Source organism: Ammodytes marinus, assembly GCF_949987685.1.
Source record: "Ammodytes marinus genome assembly, chromosome: 12".
In the NCBI taxonomy this organism is placed as follows: Eukaryota; Metazoa; Chordata; class Actinopteri; order Uranoscopiformes; family Ammodytidae; genus Ammodytes; species Ammodytes marinus.
Window position 1 is genome coordinate 24,817,367 of NC_137216.1, and position 22,127 is coordinate 24,839,493.

Below are 22,127 nucleotides of genomic sequence, written 5' to 3' on the forward strand. Positions count from 1 at the left end.
ATCACAGTGTACTTATGTACACACAGTATGATAGTGTAACCATTGATTAAATAACTATTAAGTATTAATAACTCATATATAGGGAAATGTTAATGACACAATAAACAAAAGTGATCAAATTGGATTGTATATATTTGAGTTACAGTCAAGAGTTTTAGTTTGAAAGTATAAATCTTTGTATTCAAGTGAAACTTGTGTTGCACATTACGCTGAGATGTCTTTGCCCACTTTAAGAGGCTACCGGTTTTACTAGCGCAACTTCCTCTATTTCTTCTTCCTCTTTTTACTCATTGTACTTTACACATGAATGATTCATCTGTGAACTAAAAAATCAGTTTTTTAAAACATGTGTTAGTGGTCTGATCCAAAAAAGGAACACTTTCCAACTAGGTAAAACTTACCCTGTTGTTATCAGAAACTCTAGTTTCTCTGCATGCCATTTTATTTTGGTGGTAACAATAGTCACAAATCCTCCTTTCTTGTTTTGGGGCTTGTTCCAAATCTGGTCAGTATTTAACTTTACATTAAGTGCACATGGTTCCATTCCCCAAATAATGTTGTCTTTCTCACAAATTACTATCATCAATTCATCACAATGTATGTGCTGAACCTGGTGGTTGGTTTCTTGGCTAAATTAAATATACAGTCTGTACAGTCTGATGTTACTTGAACGTGGGTCAATATAGAATGCAGTGTGTATGTATGGGATTCGGGTCGCTAATGGGTTAACCCAGTCATGCCGAACTATTGGCCTTTATCATGGTTATTACTTATACATACACTGATCACTCAGGTGATCCAGGAAACACTAAAGCTTGGTTTGAAATCTTTATGTTTATTGTTCATTTTGTCACATAATGCTTATGTTGAAATATCTTTCTGACCCCACAATGAGGGATTAATTTTAATTTATGTAATAATTTCTCTTTCATTACAGCAAGAGCTCATTTCATTTTGAAAGATTGGCAAATAATGTCTCAGAAAATACATCTTATTTTAACAAATTTTTTATATTTTTCCTTCCTTATTTTCTTTGTTGCACTTCTACTCTTCAAGAGGCATCTATTCAATTATATTTTTGTATTACAGTTCGTATTAGCAAAGTCCATACTGTTATTTAATTAATTGTGTCTGTTAGAATTTACAATGCACTGTGTTTGTTTTCATTCTTTGCAGTATTCTCATTCAAACTTTGGTGTTACGGTTTTGACAGTTTTAATCTAGTGATAATCCTCAGTTATGAGCATTTATATCACTCTGGTTGTTACACAGCTAATGGCAATTAAATTAAAATAATCGCAATTATATTTTGATTATTTTTCCATTTGTCATTCTTCATAACGACATGTATTTACATGCCATTCATACTGATGAATGGACTGAAGTCACACAATGAGGCTTTGTGTGAAAATGATAGGATTGGATTGTGCACCTGAACAGTTTTCAGCTCAACAGCCAATCACAGCAGGGCCAGTTGTTATTTACCGGAAAGGAAAGTTAGTCAAATGCGGAAGCAAATAAAGTAAAATACAGAGGTCTCACTCTGTTCTGTTTTTCAGGAACCACAAATGTGATTCAATATGTTTAATTGTTTTGCTGGTTTCAATAGCCTAGAATAAAGTCAACATTTGACAATCCTATGGTGGCCCTGACTGCAATTTCACTAAACAAAAACAATTCATCTTATTTGTGCCTAGTACTTTTTCTCCAGGTCGGACTGCAGATATGTCTTTATTACTAACACTAGAGGGCACCAAAGAACAAACATTTTAGATGCTACTTATAGGGGCTTTACGTTCATTGTCATTCCAAACATTTCTAAATTAAAGACACACGATTATTTTAAGTTTGACTATTTCTTCCACATAGTTGTAAGTGAACCATAATCAGCTACTTTCAATCTGGGGCTTTAGTTAACCTTAGGGAATTTATATTCATCTTGTTTACTAATGGTAAAACAGTAGAAGGTCTTCAGCTTTCATCAGTTACAGATGTTGCATTCTTGTTCATCAAAGACCCCCCCCCCCCAAAAAAAAAGATTTTAAATGTGAACTCAGATTTGTATGGATTGCCATATTAATTACACTTCACCTCATGAGAAAAGTACATACAAGTTCCAAATTAGAGATAGGACTACCTGATAGTCTGTCGAGGACACAAAATATAGCAAAATACAACATATTCATTTTTATTCTATCACACAAAATAATTTTATGCCAAAATCAAAAATAAATTACAGAAAAGTGTTATTTTGATTGTTCTTTGTACTGAGATCGATAACTGGCATATATTAAAATAATTACTGTTTTTAACTATTTGATTGTTTTGGTGTATTAGTATATACTATAATTTGATAAAGTCATATTTTCTGCATAACATTATTATTGTTTTTTTGGGCTTGGTTTATTATTACTTATTTGATTCGCTCAGCAAAACTGCGGGAACCTAATAGAACTGCAGAGTGAGTGATCTTCGTCAATAAAAGATCTTTGTGTGGTGTGTACAGCAGCTGCTGATCGGGCGTGAGGCGTGAGGAGTGAGTGAGCAGACGTGAGGCGGGGAAGTGTGAGAAGCCTGCAGCTGCTGGAAGGGAGCGCAGGACAATCATGGAGAAAGCGGAAAACCCTCCACTGTAGGACCGACCATCGCCCGGTGGACAGGCGGGGTGGAAAGTTTACACACCGCCGCTACAAAGACCGTGAGAAGGGCTTCCCCGTCTCCGGTCCCCTCCCTGCGGCCAGTATGTGGCTGAACCCGGAGGAAGTTCTGCTGAAAAATGCTCTAAAGCTCTGGGTGAACGAGAGAAGCAACGACTTCTTCCTACTTCAGAGGAGGAGAGGCCACGGAGAGCCGACTGGGAGGTTCACAGGTAAACAACAACAAAAACAACAACAACAACACCTATAGGCTACTAAAACTAAAAGAAAAGGGTAGAGTGAGAGTCAGCAGTTTACAGCCAGAACCAGAGGTAAACAAGGCAAGCCGGCTGTCAGTACCGCAGCAGACAAACAACAAAAAGAGGAACAATAGTCACAAGAAATAGAAGAAGGTCCCCCAGGCAGTATCTCACAGGTGGACAAGGCGGTTTGTAAAAGGGTGTGTGTGCACACCCTTTTAAAAAGGAGGCATCCCAGAAACCAGGATTAAAAGAGTTAACTTCATCTGTAGTGTTGTGAACCAAAAAGGCCTATTAAGGGAAACCAGTTTGTGATTGTGGTAGGCTACTGTGGCAACTGATGCCATGATATGAAACCAACCCTAATAACTATCTATAGCAGGCTAACTTGGTCTCCAACTCTTTATCTGTCATGACTGTAGTAAAAACATTTGAGACTGAACCAGAAAGAAACACACACACATTTTGAAACTCCTTCAGGATGGATAAAGTGTTATCTTATCTTATTTCTGTGAAAGTCCTCTTTATCTGAACTATTCTTCAGCTCCTGTAAAGGAAAATGTTGCACACAAGTCTCATAGCTAAGATTAGAAGTAAAGTGAAGAAGTGTTTGTGGCACTACCACACCTTCTTGCAAAGTGCATGGTGAAGAGAAAGAAAAGTTTATAGGGTCAAAACTCCAACAACAGTAGAAATAAGGTCAGACCGAAGGGTGTGAGAGAGAGAGAGAGAGAGACAGAGAGAGATATTACAAGAGGACATCACTTACCAAGTTTGTTTAACTCACTGCAGCACATGACCCATGACTTCATGTCCATACAGGCGGCTATTGCCTATTGAGTTAAGCTGAATACATTTTAGAGGTTAACTGTAGTCTACGTCTTCATAGATAGATGGATAGATAGATTGATAGAAACCAAATGTTCATTCAAAATGATTTATGTTGTTTCAGCTTCTCAAATGTGAGTTTTCGGTGTGTCATCTTTCTAAATGGAAAATCTTTGGGATTTGTTGATTAAACAAAAGGAGCAATATTATTTCATTATAGAGGTCACTTTCTCTCAAGTAGTCCTACGTGATAGTTTATTTACTTTTCATGCAGCTCTTTCATATAAGTGTTATTTTCTCTCATTCACACGATAAGAACAATCCTATACTACTTTAGGCATGAATAGAAAACTCTGCAACTTAATTACATGCTTTAAAATTGAATAATCATTTTCAAGAGGAATATTCTTGTGCCTCTACAGGAGACAGTTAAGCCATACATATCACACAATATCGCTGGTCAGAGCCACACATACACTCTCCGGCCGGAAAAGTCCCTAAACAACAGTCTATTTAATCTACACTCTGTCCCTGTGTGTGTGTGTGTGTGTGTGTGTGTGTGTGTGTGTGTGTGTGGGAAGCTGACCCCACACTGTGACATCCTGTTGGACAAATGCAAATTTTGTCGTTTGGGATTCTGTTGTAGGCTGCAAGACGTTTAAAGATGGTTGAAATGCTGCTCTCCCTATGCTGTGGATTTCTTAACGTTTCACCTTGCAGATCAGGCTCTGTTGTCTTATATTGAGTGGTTATTGCATAAACATTGCTGACCATGTGCTATTTGCAGCTGTAGCCCGTCTGCTTTTCTTCCCAACAAACTCAGTTACATCGTTCTCCATGACGGCACTGTTTGCCGCTTCCTCTGTCTCGCTTCCTCTGTTTTTGTATCTGCAAAACAAGTCTTACTGACAAGTGCTTGTACAATAGATTTATGCGATGACTATGAGTGACATTTTATACACTGCCTTCATTTAGCAATTTTTTCTTCTACTTCCTTGTGGAGAATAGAAATTCCCCTTGGCAAGTCTCTTCCCATAAAATAGAATAGTAGGCACTTCCTGACTGTGGGGTTTCTGCTTTGTGTGTGTGTTTGTGTGTGTGTGTGTGTGTGTTTGTTGTCGCTGTTCCCATAGCGAGAGGGGTGAAAGGGTCAAGTCCTGTTGGTGACATCGTTCAACATTAACTAATTAAGCGACATTCACTTTGGCATTCCTGACACACAGGTGGAGGGAACCACACAGAGTAGAGAGTCGTCTTTTGTTCAGATCAGATCTGAACAGTTTTTTTCCTATTAGATAATCCTTTATGAGTCCCACAGTGGGGACATTTTCAGTGTTACAGCAGCAACATAGGATAGTGCAAAAAAAAAGCATCAATAAAGACTTGTACAGTTGTAATGTTTCAAGCTTTAAAGATAAAAGTTTAAAGTGCATGTCAGTGTGGTGTGGTCTCAAAGCTGTGAAAACCTTTCCCAGCCCCTTCACACCAGTCATGACGACATACTTTCAGCAGGATTTCTGAGCAGGGCTGGGCAACTAAACATCTGCAGCTGATCACTGACTGTGCCTTCTTACTGACGTTTTTATTTCTAACCAAATACTTTCGAAGCTGAAGCAAACTGAAAGTAACTTTTTGCTTGTCTTTAGTGCTTCTCAATTTAACGGTGGGGTCAGCGATTCTAGAGAACGCTTGTTGTCAAATCAATTATTTGTCAAAATCAGTCAATATCTCCTAACGATCTGCTACCTGTACATACTGTGTGTGTGCTGCTACAGGCTATGTAAACAGGTATGTAAACAAAGGGGGCCCACCATAGCTATAGCAACATGCCCATTTACAGAGCCTGTGTGTGCACACAGTACAGACCGGTAGGTAGTCGACTGTGAGGAGATATTCATTGATTTTGACGACACACGTTCTCCATAATCACTGACTCCACCTTTTAATGCACTGACTTTAAAGCAACACAAGAAAATCCTCAGATAATTAATTTCGATGCATTCAAGAGCAAGCGGACATTACAGCCTCGTAGTCTGCAGGCAGTTTGTTTTTGCTGTTCTTCAAGCCTCATAAAGGTTGACAGTAGCCTTTATGTCTCCACACAGCAGTATATTCTCCCCACCACTACACTGTGACCATGAGCAGAGGAACGGCGTTGATTCATTTGTGGAAAGTTTACAAGCGTTTGGCCCCCTCTGGGCTCTGCGGTGACAGACGGATGGGCTTGTGTTGCCAGGCTGCGGGGTTAGTAGCTTCAGGCAGGTTGACTTTGACTCTTTAAGATGTGGTTTATGTATGTCTGACTCTGAACTGTGTCTATCTTTACCCTTCTCCACCTGCTTACGCTTCCCACCAACATGCACTGTTTAAAGGCTGCAATGCTCCTGGATTGAGGCTTGCGCGACAGGTGTTATTTTTTATTATAAAATGAAGGAAAAGCCTAATTCCCAAGGGTGAAAAAAAAACCTTAAACAGCATTTTGACACTCAAAAGATTACAAAGTCTCCAGTGATTTCCAATCTGGTGAAATACTGGTATGAAATACTGGTGGCTTTTTGTTTTGGACTCCTTCCTCTTCTCTCCATGCATCACTAGTGTAGGCAAGACAAGTTTGTTTATATAGCACAGTTCAGACACAAGGCGTGTCATAGTGCTTTACGGGGGCATACAAATACACAAAAATAAAACAGAGATAGTATAAATGTTGTTTGTGTGTGTCTTTTGTGAGACCAGGCCGGATATATGCATAGATAAGAGATCTGACTTCCCTGATCTCTTCCAGTCATAACTTTGAATGTGGGTATGTTGGGTTGATTTGACTGATAATGCTTCCTGAGAAAAGCTACAATGCTGTTATAGCTTAAAGTTAAGCAGTATTCAACTACTGTAGAACATTACCAGTCACTCATTTTGTCTCTGCGCCTGGGACGTAATAAACTGGGCCTTTTTCTACATGTGAAGCCATTCGGACTGCCTGGATAGTAGATATGTGCTCTATCACACAGGAAATATCACATTAAAGAGAGAGAGAGAGCGAGAGAGAGAGAGATGTTATTGGAAGAGCGTGATGCAGATTATTCGTGGTGAACAGAGATGAGGGCGGCAGCCTCTATAGATAGAGCCTCGGCCTGTTCAGAAAGCGAGGTTGTGTTTTATGTTTCCTCGATGATTGAAATGCATGAAGTCATTTAGCAGTATTGGGTCTTCTTGGGTCATTTTTATTTTCCTGAACATCTGCTGAGCTTATTGCAATTGTTGAGAGATCACCAGTGAGTTTCCTTTTAGAACAGATTTCCTGTAGGAGTTTTAGAATTAAAGTTGGAGTCAGCAATTCTGGAGAACGCTTGTTGTCAATTTTTTTTGTGTTAAAATCAGTGAATATTCTCCTCATTATACGCTACCTGTCTGTGAATTGTGGGCGATACATTATTTTTTTTAATTGTAGGCCTGATTACAGACTGTGGTCTTCTTGTGTTTTTACGAGTTTTGTTCCTTCCTCTCTGCAGTGCTGCCTGTGTGTTTTTAGCACCTGTTTTCGCCACACTCTGGGACCGCTCATTGTGTTCAATGTCGTTGACTAATGCAAATATGTACGTTGAAGGAAGGAAACTTTTCCACTGCAGGGACATGTCCTAATGCTGTTTACATGGCAAACATCCCAGCTGTAGCAAAGTTGGCACTGATTTAAGAACTGATTTAAGGCGGATTTTATTACATAAGGTTTGTTTAATTAAGGGAATTGTCTCTGGTGTAGTATGAAAGCAATGCATACAACATAGTTTACGGCTACTTCTCATATAAACAATAACACTACTAATTAGGGGGCCAAGCCCGAGCAGGAGCTGGGACCGCGTTTTGCACAGCAACGCGGTTCCCAAGCCCTGCGGGGCAGGGAACCCTATTGTTTTTGTAAGGATTATTATTAGGGGGCCAAGCCCGAGCAGGAGCTGGGACCGCGTTTTGCACAGCAACGCGGTTCCCAAGCCCTGCGGGGCAGGGAACCCTATTGTTTTAGTGGCGATTTTTTTTATTATTATTATTATACTTCGTCCCCTAAAACTGCGTGCACAGCCCAAACCGTAAAGGGTGCCGACATGCCAATTGCATGACTAGATCCAGATCCGTGAATTCTCAGCATACAAAAAAATTCAGACATGCCGGCCACTAGGTGGCGCTACAACGAAGGAAAACGCTTTTTGGGTCATAACTCCCACACCGAACCTCCCACAGTCAAAAACTTTATATCCACAGATTCACTGGAGTCAGCTGCATCATTTGGCATAGGCCACGCCCATTTGCGATATTATAGATTTTTCGCAAAATCGCGAAAACTGCAAAACTGACTTTTCGTTACTCCTCCCACAATTTTTGGACAATTGACACCAGACTTTGCACAGAACATCTACCGACCCACACGGAAAATAATCATTTGAAAGAATTTTGATCCGACCATCGATAATGAAACGGTAGCGTTTTAAATATTTGTTGATTAGCTACGTTTTACGTAAAAATTCATAAATCCAAAATCATAAGTCGGATCAAGTCCAAATTTTAGATATATGTTGGGGCTACCCTTAATTGCGTTCAATAAAAAATTCGGAAATTTTCGCCATAAGGGGGCGCCATAAATTAGGAAATTTCATATCTCCTAATTGGCCAGAGGAATTTTCTTACAACTCACGGGAAACCATCAAGGGGCATACACGAGTCTATATAAAAAATATGGCCAAGAAATAGTAATGTGTAAGGGACTTTTTAATAAAATTAGATATTTTTTTTTTCCGTCAAAGAAAAAAGGCGGGAATGTTAGCATGTCCATTGACATTACATTGTGCAATTAGCTCCGGCGGCCATTTTGTCAAGGCTGACAATCTGCTTTTGCTCATAACTCGCCAACCACACATCGCACATTAAAAAACTTGACATCCACTTGTTCTGTGAATTGAGCTGCATCGTTCCACCGTGGCACTTTCGCGAAATTCATCCGTAAACAGCGATACCTATACAACTCCCGCACCGAACATCCCACGGTCAAAAACTTTACATCCGCAGATTCTGCGGAGTGAGCGGCCGGCGCAGCGGTTGACGACGAGTTGCGTCGGAGGCTTGGCCCCCGGTAAAAACTGCTTGCAGTTCTAGTTAGGGGGCCAAGCCCGAGCAGGAGCTGGGACCGCGTTTTGCACAGCAACGCGGTTCCCAAGCCCTGCGGGGCAGGGAACCCTATTGTTTTTGTAAGGATTATTAGGGGGCCAAGCCCGAGCAGGAGCTGGGACCGCGTTTTGCACAGCAACGCGGTTCCCAAGCCCTGCGGGGCAGGGAACCCTATTGTTTTAGTGGCGATTATTATTATTCTTTTTATTTGTCTCGGAAAAACGGTGTAAAAGTGGTGCTGCAGCCCAAACCGTAACGGGTTGGGACATGCCACTAGCATCATTAGTTCAGACCCCCGGCCTCTCAGCTGACAAAAAAAATCAGACACGCCGGCCACTAGGTGGCGCTACAACAAACCCAAACGCGTTTGGGGTCATAACTCCCACACCGAACGTCCCACAGTCAAAAACTTTATATCCACAGATGCACTGGAGTCAGCTGCATCATTTGGCATAGGCCACGCCCATTTGCGATATTATAGATTTTTCGCAAAATCGTGAAAACTGCAAAACATATTTTTCGCTACTCCTCCCACAATTTCTGGACAATTGACACCAAACTTTGCACAGAACATCTACCGACCCACACGGAAAATAATCATTCAAAAGAATTTTGATCCGACCATCGATAACGAAACGGTAGCGTTTTAAATATTTGTTGATTAGCTACGTTTTACGTAAAAATTCATAAATCCAAAATCATAAGTCGGATCAAGTCCAAATTTTAGACATATATTGGGGCTACCCTTAATTGCGTTCAATAAAAAAATTGGACATTTTCGCCATAAGGGGGCGCCATAAATTAGGAAATTTTATATCTCCTAATTGGCCAGAGGAAATTTCTTAAAACTCACGGGAAACCATCAAGGGGCATACACGAGTCTATATAAAAAATATGGCCAAGAAATATTAATGTGTAAGGGACTTTTTAATAAAATTAGATATTTTTTTTTTCCGTCAAAGAAAAAAGGCGGGAATGTTAGCATGTCCATTGACATTACATTGTGCAATTAGCTCCGGCGGCCATTTTGTCAAGGCTGACAATCTGCTTTTGCTCATAACTCGCCAACCACACATCGCACATTAAAAAACTTGACATCCACTTGTTCTGTGAATTGAGCTGCATCGTTCCACCGTGGCACTTTCGCCAAATTCATCCGTAAACAGCGATACCTATACAACTCCCGCACCGAACATCCCACGGTCAAAAACTTTACATCCGCAGATTCCGCGGAGTGAGCGGCCGGCGCGGCGGTTGACGACGAGTCGCGTCGGAGGCTTGGCCCCCGGTAAAAACTGCTTGCAGTTCTAGTTATTATTTGTACCTCCCTAAAACTGTGTCCACAGCCCAAACCGTAAAGGGTGCAGACATGCCAATTGCATGACTAGATCCAAGTCCGTCCGGACTACGCAGACAAAAATATTCAGACATGCCGGCCACTAGGTGGCGCTACACCAAAGAAAACGCGTTTGGGGCCATAACTCCCACACCGAAACTCCCACAGTCAAAAACTTTATATGCACAGATTCACTGGAGTCAGCTGCATCTTTTGGCATAGGCCACGCCCATTTCCGTATATATAGATTTTTCGCAAAATCGCGAAAATTGCAAAACTGATTTTTCGCTACTCCTCCCACAATTTTTGCACAATTGACACCAGACTTTGCACAGAACATCTACCGACCCACACGGAAAAAAGTTATTCAAAAGAATTTTGATACGACCTTCGATGACGAAACGGTAGCGCTTTGAATATTTGAAAATTAGCTCACAGTTACTTCCTTGTACGTAAATATTCATAAATCCAAAAGTATAAGTCGGATCAAGTCAAAATTTTAGACATATGTCGGTGCTACCCTTAATTGCGTTCAATAAAAAAATTGGACATTTTCGCCATAAGGGGGCGCCATAAATTAGGAAATTTCATATCTCCTAATTGGCCAAAGGAAATTTCTTAAAACTCACGGGAAACCATCAAGGGGCATACACGAGTCTATATAAAAAATATGGCCAAGAAATAGTAATGTTTAAGGGACTTTTTAATAAAATTAGATTTTTTTTTTCCCGTCAAAGAAAAAAGGCGGGAATGTTAGCATGTCCATTGACATTACATTGTGCAATTAGCTCCGGCAGCCATTTTGTCAAGGCTGACAATTTACTTTTGCTCATAACTCGCCAACCAAACATCGCACATTAAAAAACTTGACATGCACTTGTTCTGTGAATTGAGCTGCATCGTTCCACCGTGGCAGTTTTGCCAAATTCATCCGTAAACAGCGATACCTATACAACTCCCGCACCGAACATCCCACGGTCAAAAACTTTACATCCACGGATTCCGCGAAGTGAGCGGCCGGCGCGGCGGTTGACGACGAGTCGCGTCGGAGGCTTGGCCCCCGGTAAAAACTGCTTGCAGTTCTAGTTATTATTATTATTATTATTATTTGTCGCCGCTAGAACTGCGTGCACAGCCCAAACCGTAAAGGGTGCAGACATGCCAATTGCATGACTAGATCCAGGTCCGTGAAATCTCAGCATACAAAAAAATTCAGACATGCCGGCCACTAGGTGGCGCTACAACGAAGGAAAACGCGTTTGGGGTCATAACTCCCACACCGAACGTCCCACAGTCAAAAACTTTATATCCACAGATGCACTGGAGTCAGCTGCATCATTTGGCATAGGCCACGCCCATTTGCGATATTATAGATTTTTCGCAAAATTGCGAAAACTGCAAAACATATTTTTCGCTACTCCTCCCATATTTTTTGGACAATTGACACCAAACTTTGCACAGACCATCTACCGACCCACACGGAAAAAAATCACCTAAAAAAATTTTGATCCGACTATGGATAACGAAACGGTAGCGTTTTAAATATTTGTTGATTAGCTACGTTTTACGTAGAAATTCATAAATCCAAATTCATAAGTCGGATCAAGTCCAAATTTTAGACATATGTTGGGGCTACCCTTAATTGCGTTCAATAAAAAATTTGGAGAATTTCGCCATAAGGGGGCGCCATAAATTAGGAAATTTTATATCTCCTAATTGGCCAGAGGAAAATTCTTAAAAGTCACGGGAAACCATCAAGGGGCATACACGAGTCTATATAAAAAATATGGCCAAGAAATATTAATGTTTAAGGGACTTTTTAATAAAATTAGATATTTTTTTTTCCGTCAAAGAAAAAAGGCGGGAATGTTAGCATGTCCATTGACATTACATTGTGCAATTAGCTCCGGCGGCCATTTTGCCAAGGCTGACAATCTACTTTTGCTCATAACTCGCCAACCACACATCGCACATTAAAACACTTGACATGCACTTGTTCTGTGAATTGAGCTGCATCGTTCCACCGTGGCAGTTTCGCCAAATTCATCCGTAAACAGCGATACCTATACAACTCCCGCACCGAACATCCCACGGTCAAAAACTTTACATCCACGGATTCCGCGAAGTGAGCGGCAGGCGCGGCGCTTGACGACGAGTTGCGTCGGAGGCTTGGCCCCCGGTAAAAACTGCTTGCAGTTCTAGTTATTATTATTATTATACTTACCTCCCTAAAACTGCGTGCACAGCCCAAACCGTAAAGGGTGCAGACATGCCAATTGCATGACTAGATCCAGGTCCGTCCGGACTACGCATACGACAAAAATTCAGACATGCCGGCCACTAGGTGGCGCTACAACGAAGGAAAACGCTTTTTGGGTCATAACTCCCACACCGAACCTCCCACAGTCAAAAACTTTATATCCACAGATTCACTGGAGTCAGCTGCATCATTTGGCATAGGCCACGCCCATTTGCGATATTATAGATTTTTCGCAAAATCGAAAAAACTGCAAAACTGACTTTTCGTTACTCCTCCCACAATTTTTGGACAATTGACACCAAAGTTTGCACAGAACATCTACCGACCCATACGGAAAATAATTTTTCGAAAGAATTTGGATACGACCATCGATAACGAAACGATAGCGCTTTGAATATTTGTTGATTAGCTACGTTTTACGTAGAAATTCATAAATCCAAAATCATAAGTCGGATCAAGTCCAAACTTTAGACATATGTTGGGGCTACCCTTAATTGCGTTCAATAAAAAATTTGGAGAATTTCGCCACAAGGGGGCGCCATAAATTAGGAAATTTTATATCTCCTAATTGGCCAAAGGAATTTTCTTAAAACTCACGGTAAACCATCAAGGGGCATACACGAGTCTATAGAAAAAATATGGCCAAGAAATAGTAATGTTTAAGGGACTTTTTAATAAAATTAGATTTTTTTTTTTCCGTCAAAGAAAAAAGGCGGGAATGTTAGCATGTCCATTGACATTACATTGTGCAATTAGCTCCGGCGGCCATTTTGTCAAGGCTGACAATCTGCTTTTGCTCATAACTCGCCAACCACACATCGCACATTAAAAAACTTGACATCCACTTGTTCTGTGAATTGAGCTGCATCGTTCCACCGTGGCACTTTCGCGAAATTCATCCGTAAACAGCGATACCTATACAACTCCCGCACCGAACATCCCACGGTCAAAAACTTTACTTCCGCAGATTCTGCGGAGTGAGCGGCCGGCGCGGCGGTTGACGACGAGTTGCGTCGGAGGCTTGGCCCCCGGTAAAAACTGCTTGCAGTTCTAGTTATTTTAATTTTTCTCCGAGTAAAAGTGGTGCTGCAGCCCAAACCGTAAAGGGTTGGGACATGGCACTTGCATGACTAGTTCAGACCCCCGGCCTCCCGGCCTACAAAAAAATTCAGACATGCCGGCCACTAGGTGGCGCTACACCAAGGAAAACGCGTTTGGGGTCATAACTCCCACACCGAACGTCCCACAGTCAAAAACTTTATATCCACAGATGCACTGGAGTCAGCTGCATCATTTGGCATAGGCCACGCCCATTTGCGATATTATAGATTTTTCGCAAAATCGTGAAAACTGAAAAACATATTTTTCGCTACTCCTCCCACAATTTTTGGACAATTGACACCAAACTTTGCACAGAACATCTACCGACCCACACGGAAAGAAATTATCACACAGAATTTTGATCCGACCATCGATAACGAAACGGTAGCGCTTTGAATATTTGTTGATTAGCTACGTTTTACGTAGAAATTCATAAATCCAAAATCATAAGTCGGATCAAGTCCAAACTTTAGACATATGTTGGGGCTACCCTTAATTGCGTTCAATAAAAAATTTGGAGAATTTCGCCACAAGGGGGCGCCATAAATTAGGAAATTTTATATCTCCTAATTGGCCAAAGGAATTTTCTTAAAACTCACGGTAAACCATCAAGGGGCATACACGAGTCTATAGAAAAAATATGGCCAAGAAATATTAATGTTTAAGGGACTTTTTAATAAAATTAGATTTTTTTTTTTCCGTCAAAGAAAAAAGGCGGGAATGTTAGCATGTCCATTGACATTACATTGTGCAATTAGCTCCGGCGGCCATTTTGTCAAGGGTGACAATCTGCTTTTGCTCATAACTCGCCAACCAAACATCGCACATTAAAAAACTTGACATCCACTTGTTCTGTGAATTGAGCTGCATCGTTCCACCGTGGCAGTTTCGCGAAATTCATCCATAAACAGCGATACCTATACAACTCCCACACCGAACATCCCACAGTCAAAAACTTTACATCCACAGATTCTGCAAAGTGAGCGGCCGGCGCAGCGGTTGACGACGAGTTGCGTCGGAGGCTTGGCCCCCGGTCAAAACTGCTTGCAGTTCTAGTTTAGATTATAATTACACTACAACAGTATAAAACGATTTTTTCAACTTTATTGGGAACATGTAAGACCTTCAAATATGAGATATCAGAATGAAAAGAAATGTATAATACATTGATTTAATAATAACATTCAAAGGTGATAAAACATTAATTGTGACAAAATGGAACTCCCGTCTTAGCTCCTGTCGGCCTCCAGTCGAGTCCTTAGCCTATTTGTGTATTTCTGTCATGTAGCTGTGAAATATTGCTGACTGCGTGTGAACTATTCACTTCTCAGTTTGTTGTGAGGAACACGAAGAAACAGTCTGAAATATAGTTGTTTATATTGAGAGACGTGAGATAGTGTTGTTTTTTAATCATAATTTAACTAGTATTTGTTTGGGAGTGCTGAAGTTTAATGAGAGAACCTGTTGTGGTCCCTGCAGGTCTCCTGGTGGGGGCTCTGGACACAGTTCTGGACTCCAATGCCCGGGTCACGCCCTTCCGCATCCTCCTCCAGGTCCCAGGATCCCAGATCAGCTGGGTGATCGCCAGCGGTGAGATGAACCTCCACGTCTATTCCTGCTGTCTGTCTTTACGCCTGTCATCTGTTATCAGTTCATCCCACATTAGGGTTGGGTGGTATCCAATCTCAATATATTTTAAACTTTCCCCAAAATTCTATCCGAATAGAAATTAGCGTTGGTGGGTAATACCTATTTCTACTTCAACGGCTGCCTATTTGAACTCATCACGATAAAGTTATCTTCTACCATTTTTACTAAACAGCGCTTGAACACATCACAATGTAACTCAATACAACAAAAGAAGACAGGAGTTCTGTCAGCACTTTTATAGCTTCTTCAAACACATGCATTGGTGCTGTTACACAGCAGATTTTTTCATGACAGTTAATTAAAGGAGTAGGCCTACCGTTGCTATTTTTAAATACCAAGGGATTCCGTATTACTGCCCCACCCTTTATCAGATTCTTTGTTATGGCCTATTTGGTGTAGTGGTTTTTTCCCTTTTCGTTTTCAGTCTTGATTTTCCTGGATAGATATGTGTTTTTCATTGTTTTTCACAGCTGTTAAAGTTCCATCTTTTTGTGTGTGTCAGGAGCCGTGAAAGAAGAAGTGAACAATTACTGGGACTGGCTGGTCCACAACCTGCTGCACTCTCTGTCTGTGTTCGAGAACAAGGAAGATGTGGCCAGCTTCGTCAGAGGAAAAGTCAAGGTGCGAGAAAAAAAAACTGCTTTGCCACAGCGTCTGATGACTTTATAAAGCTTTTACTTGTGCAATCACAGAAGACTTACCTCATGTTCTGTAGATGCACCAACAGTGTTGTTGTAATTGCTAAGCCTTTTTCATGGGGGTGACAGAAGTTACGCACTATAGCTTTAAAGAAGATTTAGGGCATTTGTCGAACCAAAGTAAAACATGAAAGTAAAATGATGATGAAAACATACATTCTCCTGATCTGAAGTGCTGACTGTCTTGTCTGTCTGTCTGTCTGTCTGTCTGTCTGTCTGTCTGTCTGTTTGTTTGTCTGTCTGTCTGTCTGTCTGTCTGTAGGGCCTCATTGCGGAGGATGCGCGGGGTCGTCAGGCGGCCCAGGAGGAAGACCCAGAGAAGTTCAGGGATGCTCTACTGAAGTTTGAGCTTCACTTTGGGCTGCCTTCGTCAGAGAAGCTGGTGACGTATTACTCCTGCTGCTGCTGGAAGGGCCGGGTGCCGCGGCAAGGCTTCCTCTACCTCAGCATCAACCACCTGGCATTCTACTCCTTCCTGCTGGGCAAGGAAGGTCTGTACACCACAGGGAGGGCTCTCTGAGTTTCAAAATAAAAGCCTGAACGAAAAGACAGTAACGGAGTAATTACCAATAATACCCAGAAAGTGTTTACTGTAAATCTTTAAACAACTTTCAAGTCCACCCCTGTAATTATCACAACTATTTTCTTGTTCTCCTTATAATAAAAGGAGAGCCACTGACAATCTGCCTTTTTGAAGTAACATATAGGGGAAGGTGGGGTGATTTGTGCATTTTGGAAGTTGCAAAACCCCTTGTTTCTAGAAAACCGTGGAAGAAATTGGAAATGTGACCACATATTTAAGAAGAGCCATCCATTTGACTCATCCTGTAAAGAAGGGAGACACAAGGAATAAGATATAAGCACATTTAAGCTCAAAAAACTGTGTTTTGCCTTTCAAAGTAAAATTTCCATGATCAAGGTTTTTTGATTATTGTGTCTGAACAATTATAGACACGTTTGAAAACATTTGACACATGTTTTAGTGCTTTGGTATGCTACACTTTGAGTCTATATAGTTAGCACAATGTCAACCCTAAATTGCTGCATCATGCCTTTTATCCAAAATTCTGGGGATGGGGTGATTTGTGCGCAAGGGCCTGGGTGAGTTATAAGTAAGTAAGTAAGTAAAATGTATTTATAAAAGCACATTTATGACAGTTTGCACTGTCCAAAGTGCTGTACATAGTGCATTCAGTAGGTAAACAATGAAGGTAAAATAACAATAACCAAAATAAAAGATGTAAAGCCCATACATCCACATAAACACAGATAGTAGTGCAGAGGTAAGTAAGTAGTGCAGAGGTTAATGGGGAGGAAACACCAGGGTGTACATATGGGTTTTGAGCCTTGATTTAAAGGCAGAAATGTAGGAGGAATCACATTTGTCAGGTGGCAGTTGGTTCCACAAGCACGGAGCAACTAGTGCAAAGTACATTTCTGAGAGTTGTGCCAGTGGCATGGCTGTATACGCTGGTCACCAAAAGAAAGTGATTGTCTACAGTAGCTCAGAAGAGAGTGACATCTCAATTCCACTTAACGACACCACTGATGAGAGTTCAGATGGCCAGAAAGATGATGATGGTGACTTTGTCATTGTGACACAATGACGCACAAATCACCCCACTACGTGGGGTGATTTGTGCGACAAGACAACTTTTTTTCCGAAAGCTATATTTCTTAAACAGTTTATTCCAGATCCAAAGTTTTTATTGCCAGGGATGCACAACATCCTGAAATATATGTACATATTTGAGTTGGAGACATAACTGTCAAGGCCTCACTTTAAAATCACTTTGAGTAAAAAGTTGCACAAATCACCCCACCTTCCCCTACTTTCAAACACACACATGTTTTTCTATTATTAAAGAGTTTATAAAAATGAGCACGGCCACAGCATAGAAAATACAGCTAATAACAACTGTGACATGCAAAAAATAAAAAAATAAATGTTCTCTTGTTTATTCCACAGTGAAGTTTGTGATCCCCTGGGCGGAGGTGACGCGGTTGGAGCGGGTCTCCACCGGTCTGATGACGGAGGCGATGCGTATCCACACCCGGCAGAGACAGAGGGAGTTCTCCATGTTCCTCAACCTGGACGAGACCTTTGGGGTCCTAGGTCAGCTGGCTGACATCTCCCTCAGGCGTCTGCTGGACAGTGAAGGCCTGGAGCTGGACAGAGTGCTGCAGCAGCCCGCACGCATCACCAAGAGGTCAGAGCTCTGCTAAGTGTTACCTGTAAAATACTGCTGAGTTTAAAGGTAGATTGCAGCAAAGTGGGTAGTCGTCCACTGGGTTGCAGGGTCGGTGGTTCGATTCCCCGCCACATGTCGAAGTGCCCCTGGGCAAGACACTGAACCCCATATTGCTCCCAGTAGTTAGCTTGCACCCTGTGTGGTAGCTGCTGCTATCGGTGTATGAATTTGTGTGTGGAATGTGTACAAAACAATGTAAAGCACTTTGGGTCTGTGAAAAAAACAGAGAAAAGCACTATATAAGTGGAGTCCATTTATCATTCAGGGATTCTGGAGAATGCTGTTACCTGTAAAAGAAGACTTAGTTCAACTTCTCATGTTTGTTTCAGCACATTTCAATTCACATTCCAGCCAGGTGACTTACCAAATGCCTAATCTGTTGATGAAAGAATGTCAAGAATGAGAAAAATGTCTCACTTTCTCACCTCCGCTGCTCCAGCTGCCCAGTCAATGTCTGATTGTTGGTTTGAAAAGTTACAAAAATAGTTGGACACGGTTTCTTTTAATCCGGTGTTGGAAAGGTTTGTACTGTAGTGGAGGGGATTTCCATATCTATTCAACCATCCAATTTAGCGGTTCTGTAGAAGGCTAATGGCAGATTAAGAATAGCTGAAGCTAGAAAACACCCAAGAAAACTATTATTTCTTGTATTTTTTTTAAACTGATTCTCGTTTGTTTCTGTAGTTAAATTATCGTTTTGCAGATGACAGAAGAGAGAAACACGTTCACATTTTTAGATTTACTGAAATGCTGTGTCATGTTTGTCATTTCATCATTTTCTCATCAGATGTTTTGACATTGTTTGTGGTCAAAGCACTTTGCAACAGACCTAACTTGCCTTGAGTTGACTGCATGAACAACATTGATCGCTACTCAGTTGCCTCTGTGATACACAGGGTGAATTATTTTTGTTTGTGAGAAAACCTCCAAACCATGACAGGAAGACTCAGAGTTAAAGATGGCCCTGTCTGAGCTACAGGACAGATGTGTGAGTGGGTGGCAGACCACATCAACAAACTCTATTTTTTATTTGTACCTGTGAATAGGAAAGGTATTTTTGTATTTACAGTAGATGAGTCAAGAGATGAAAACTGAAAAAAGGAAGAAGGAAAAAGTGCTTGAACAGTACGCTGAACCAAAATGGAAATTGGCTAGAGAGTAGGAAATCCCCATGCTGCAGGTCAATGGGTTGCTGCATGTACCACAGAATAAAGAAATAAAGACAAGCGAAAACTTATCAGATGAATATAAAAACACCAGCTGACATACGTCACACAGAACATTTTGACATTTTTCAGTTCTTTATTGCAGTGTGTATACAGTATATTTGCACATACAGTATGCAGCAAATACACAAGTGTTGTATGTGGGGTCGTGGCTGTGTTACATAGAATCCTTTAGAAATGGAAAAATAAGTCATGAAATATTTAAAATCTCCTCGAGGCTGAAATCCAACTTTGGCTTCTTTTGAAGCAGGTCAGTACGTTGCCTCTAATAGCAGGCTGAAGGCAGAGCCCCCGGTGCGAACTTGCCTCCATATCCTCCCATAAACATAATAAATATTGTAAAAAATGCTTCCAGACCTCTTTGTCCATGCTTAATATGTGTGTTACCGCCTAACTCTTCCCCTCATTGTCTCTCTCTCTCTCAGGATCCTAGAGGAACAGGCGTTGAGGGAATACGTGCTGGCCTTATTCAGGCTCCCTCGGGGGGAGAGACTTCACGAGGTGGCCTCCTGTTCTGTGTGGACGCCACACGCACGCTGCCACACGGCCGGGACCCTCTACAGCACAGACTGTTACCTGTGTTTCTCCAGCCGAGAGGAAGGCAACTGCATGCTGCTTATTCCCCTATCAGAGGTACAGCGAACGCATCACGGACTGCTGGCCATTTCCCCTGTAGAATCACAAAAGTCTCATACATGTGTAGCTACTAGCTAGCTACTTAACATCAGGCTCCAGTGGTCCATGATCCCAATGTTTACACGTTGGCAGTTAGTAAATGCTTGTTAGCCAAAGCGGCACATTTTGACCAAAAAAGGCTAGCGTCTACTAGGGTTGAATGGGGGAATCTTTGTATGTTCCCATGGCAGCGTTTAACTGAAAATCAAATGATGGTGGTTCTTATCAAGGCCTAAACTTCCCTGATTACCCCCATGACAGTTAACTTAGAATGATTCACAAGTTGATAAAAAACAAAAGTAAACTAGGACAGGTTTCATGACTTGTGACTTTTCACATGATGCAATGAACCAAATTACAGCCAGGTCGTATTTACTTCTAGTACAGTCCTATGAAACCAGTGACTTTAAAGTTTCTGCCTCTTTGTCCTGAGTGCCTTTATCCAACACCCTTTATCTTTGTTGCTTCTGTACCAGGTGATGTGTGTTGTTCTACAGTTATCATGTATTTCTAGCTGAGCTTGTTAAACAGTGTGTGTTTACTCTCGTCGGCTGCTGGTTAAAGAGTAACACAGGCGCTGGTTTCATGCCACTGATTATGTTAACACAATACAGTGCAGAAGGGAAGTTTATTTGAAGAGGTAATGTGTTAAGTGAGAATCACTGAAGCTTGCATATGCTTTAGTTAAAGGACCAGTTCATCTTTTTATACATTCAGAATAAAATGGTTACTGAGTGATCTTAATTGAGATATGAAAGCCAATCAGGTCAGGTAAGCAACGCAAAAAGGTGTAAAATAATGAGAAAAATCGGATAAAATTAAAGATTTTAATTGGATATTCAATCCAGTAGCTTCCTGATTGTGAGACATTATTACACAGATGTTATTTGCATGGGGCAATAGAACTATATATTTGTATCACTACACGTTTATTCCAGTAGTATTGCTGCTGGCCGATATGAGCTAGCTAGTTTAGGACTAGCAGAGATTAGCCGCAGCCAGATGATCCCTCTGTCCACTGAACAATGTGAGGAGTCATGCGTTCTTTCTTTCCTCCACTGCTGCACTTTAATCCTTGGGTTCCCTCTGGTTTCTGATTACGCTTTTTGTCAATAGAAAAGTAGAATGACTTTCTGCAGCCCACCGAATCTGTTACTGTGAGCAAGGACACATTCCCCTTCTGCTACTCATTCAGATTCCCTTAACCCATTTTTTAGTCACTTTCATTTTCTAAACCATTTCTTGCAGAGCTTGGCTGTAATATTTTTTATCATTCTAAATCTCCGTTACTGTTTGTGTAGGTGGTGCAGTTTGTTAGTTTGTGTGCCACAATTAGATAAATGATCCAGTCACAATTCAGTACGAAAGCACTGCATCATTGAAAGGGCCTTATATTATCAATATTATATAATTTTGGTATGGTATGGAGTGCACATCTTTGGGATAATCTTTTTGTCTTTTTTGGTAGCAAGTGTTTAAGTTGCAGGTTTATTATTACTAAGTAACAATCTAGAATATTTAAATTATGCACTGACTTCAAGGGTTACACAAGAGGTTACACTAGACAGTATTTCAGTCATTTCAACATAACCAGTGTGAAACAGCCAACTTTCCTAATTCTCATTATTATTAATTGATGTATTTTGAATGCCTGTTTTCCTCCATTGTCCCCCCCCCCCCCCCCCTCCAGGTGTTGTCTATAGAGAAGGCAGAGAGCACCAGCGTTCTGCCCAACCCCGTCATCGTGAGCGTGCGCACCAAGAAGGCCTTTCAGCTGATCGAGCTGCAGGACAGAGACACACTGGTGCAGAGTGTCAACACCAGGCTGAGGTCTCTGCAGTGGAAACAGTCCATGTTCAGGGGCAGGAAGGACGGCAAGAGGAGCCTGGTGGGTGTACGATGCTCCAGATGTGGTTTTGAATTTCAGAGCCTTTCATTTTCCATTTGAATAGATATTGATTTCATGCAGAAGAACGATCTGAATGCATTTTTTTTTTTTTTGCATTCAGGTCTTTGGAACTTTGTGTAAATGTTAGCAAATTGTTTAGATAAGG

General features: G+C 41.2%; 1 protein-coding gene across 1 annotated transcript in view; it reads left to right on the forward strand.

Moving 5' to 3' along the window:
• Window positions 1–2,539: 2,539 nt before the first annotated feature.
• Window positions 2,540–22,127, forward strand: part of tbc1d8 (TBC1 domain family member 8) — a 32,276-nt gene continuing 12,688 nt past the window's right edge. The window contains exons 1-7 of the mRNA XM_080038734.1: window positions 2,540–2,869; window positions 15,052–15,162; window positions 15,725–15,843; window positions 16,183–16,411; window positions 17,890–18,130; window positions 19,824–20,031; window positions 21,764–21,961. Of these exons, the coding sequence (XP_079894860.1) occupies window positions 2,743–2,869; window positions 15,052–15,162; window positions 15,725–15,843; window positions 16,183–16,411; window positions 17,890–18,130; window positions 19,824–20,031; window positions 21,764–21,961 (1,233 nt within the window). The 5' untranslated portion in view covers window positions 2,540–2,742. The remainder of the gene's footprint in view (window positions 2,870–15,051; window positions 15,163–15,724; window positions 15,844–16,182; window positions 16,412–17,889; window positions 18,131–19,823; window positions 20,032–21,763; window positions 21,962–22,127) is intronic.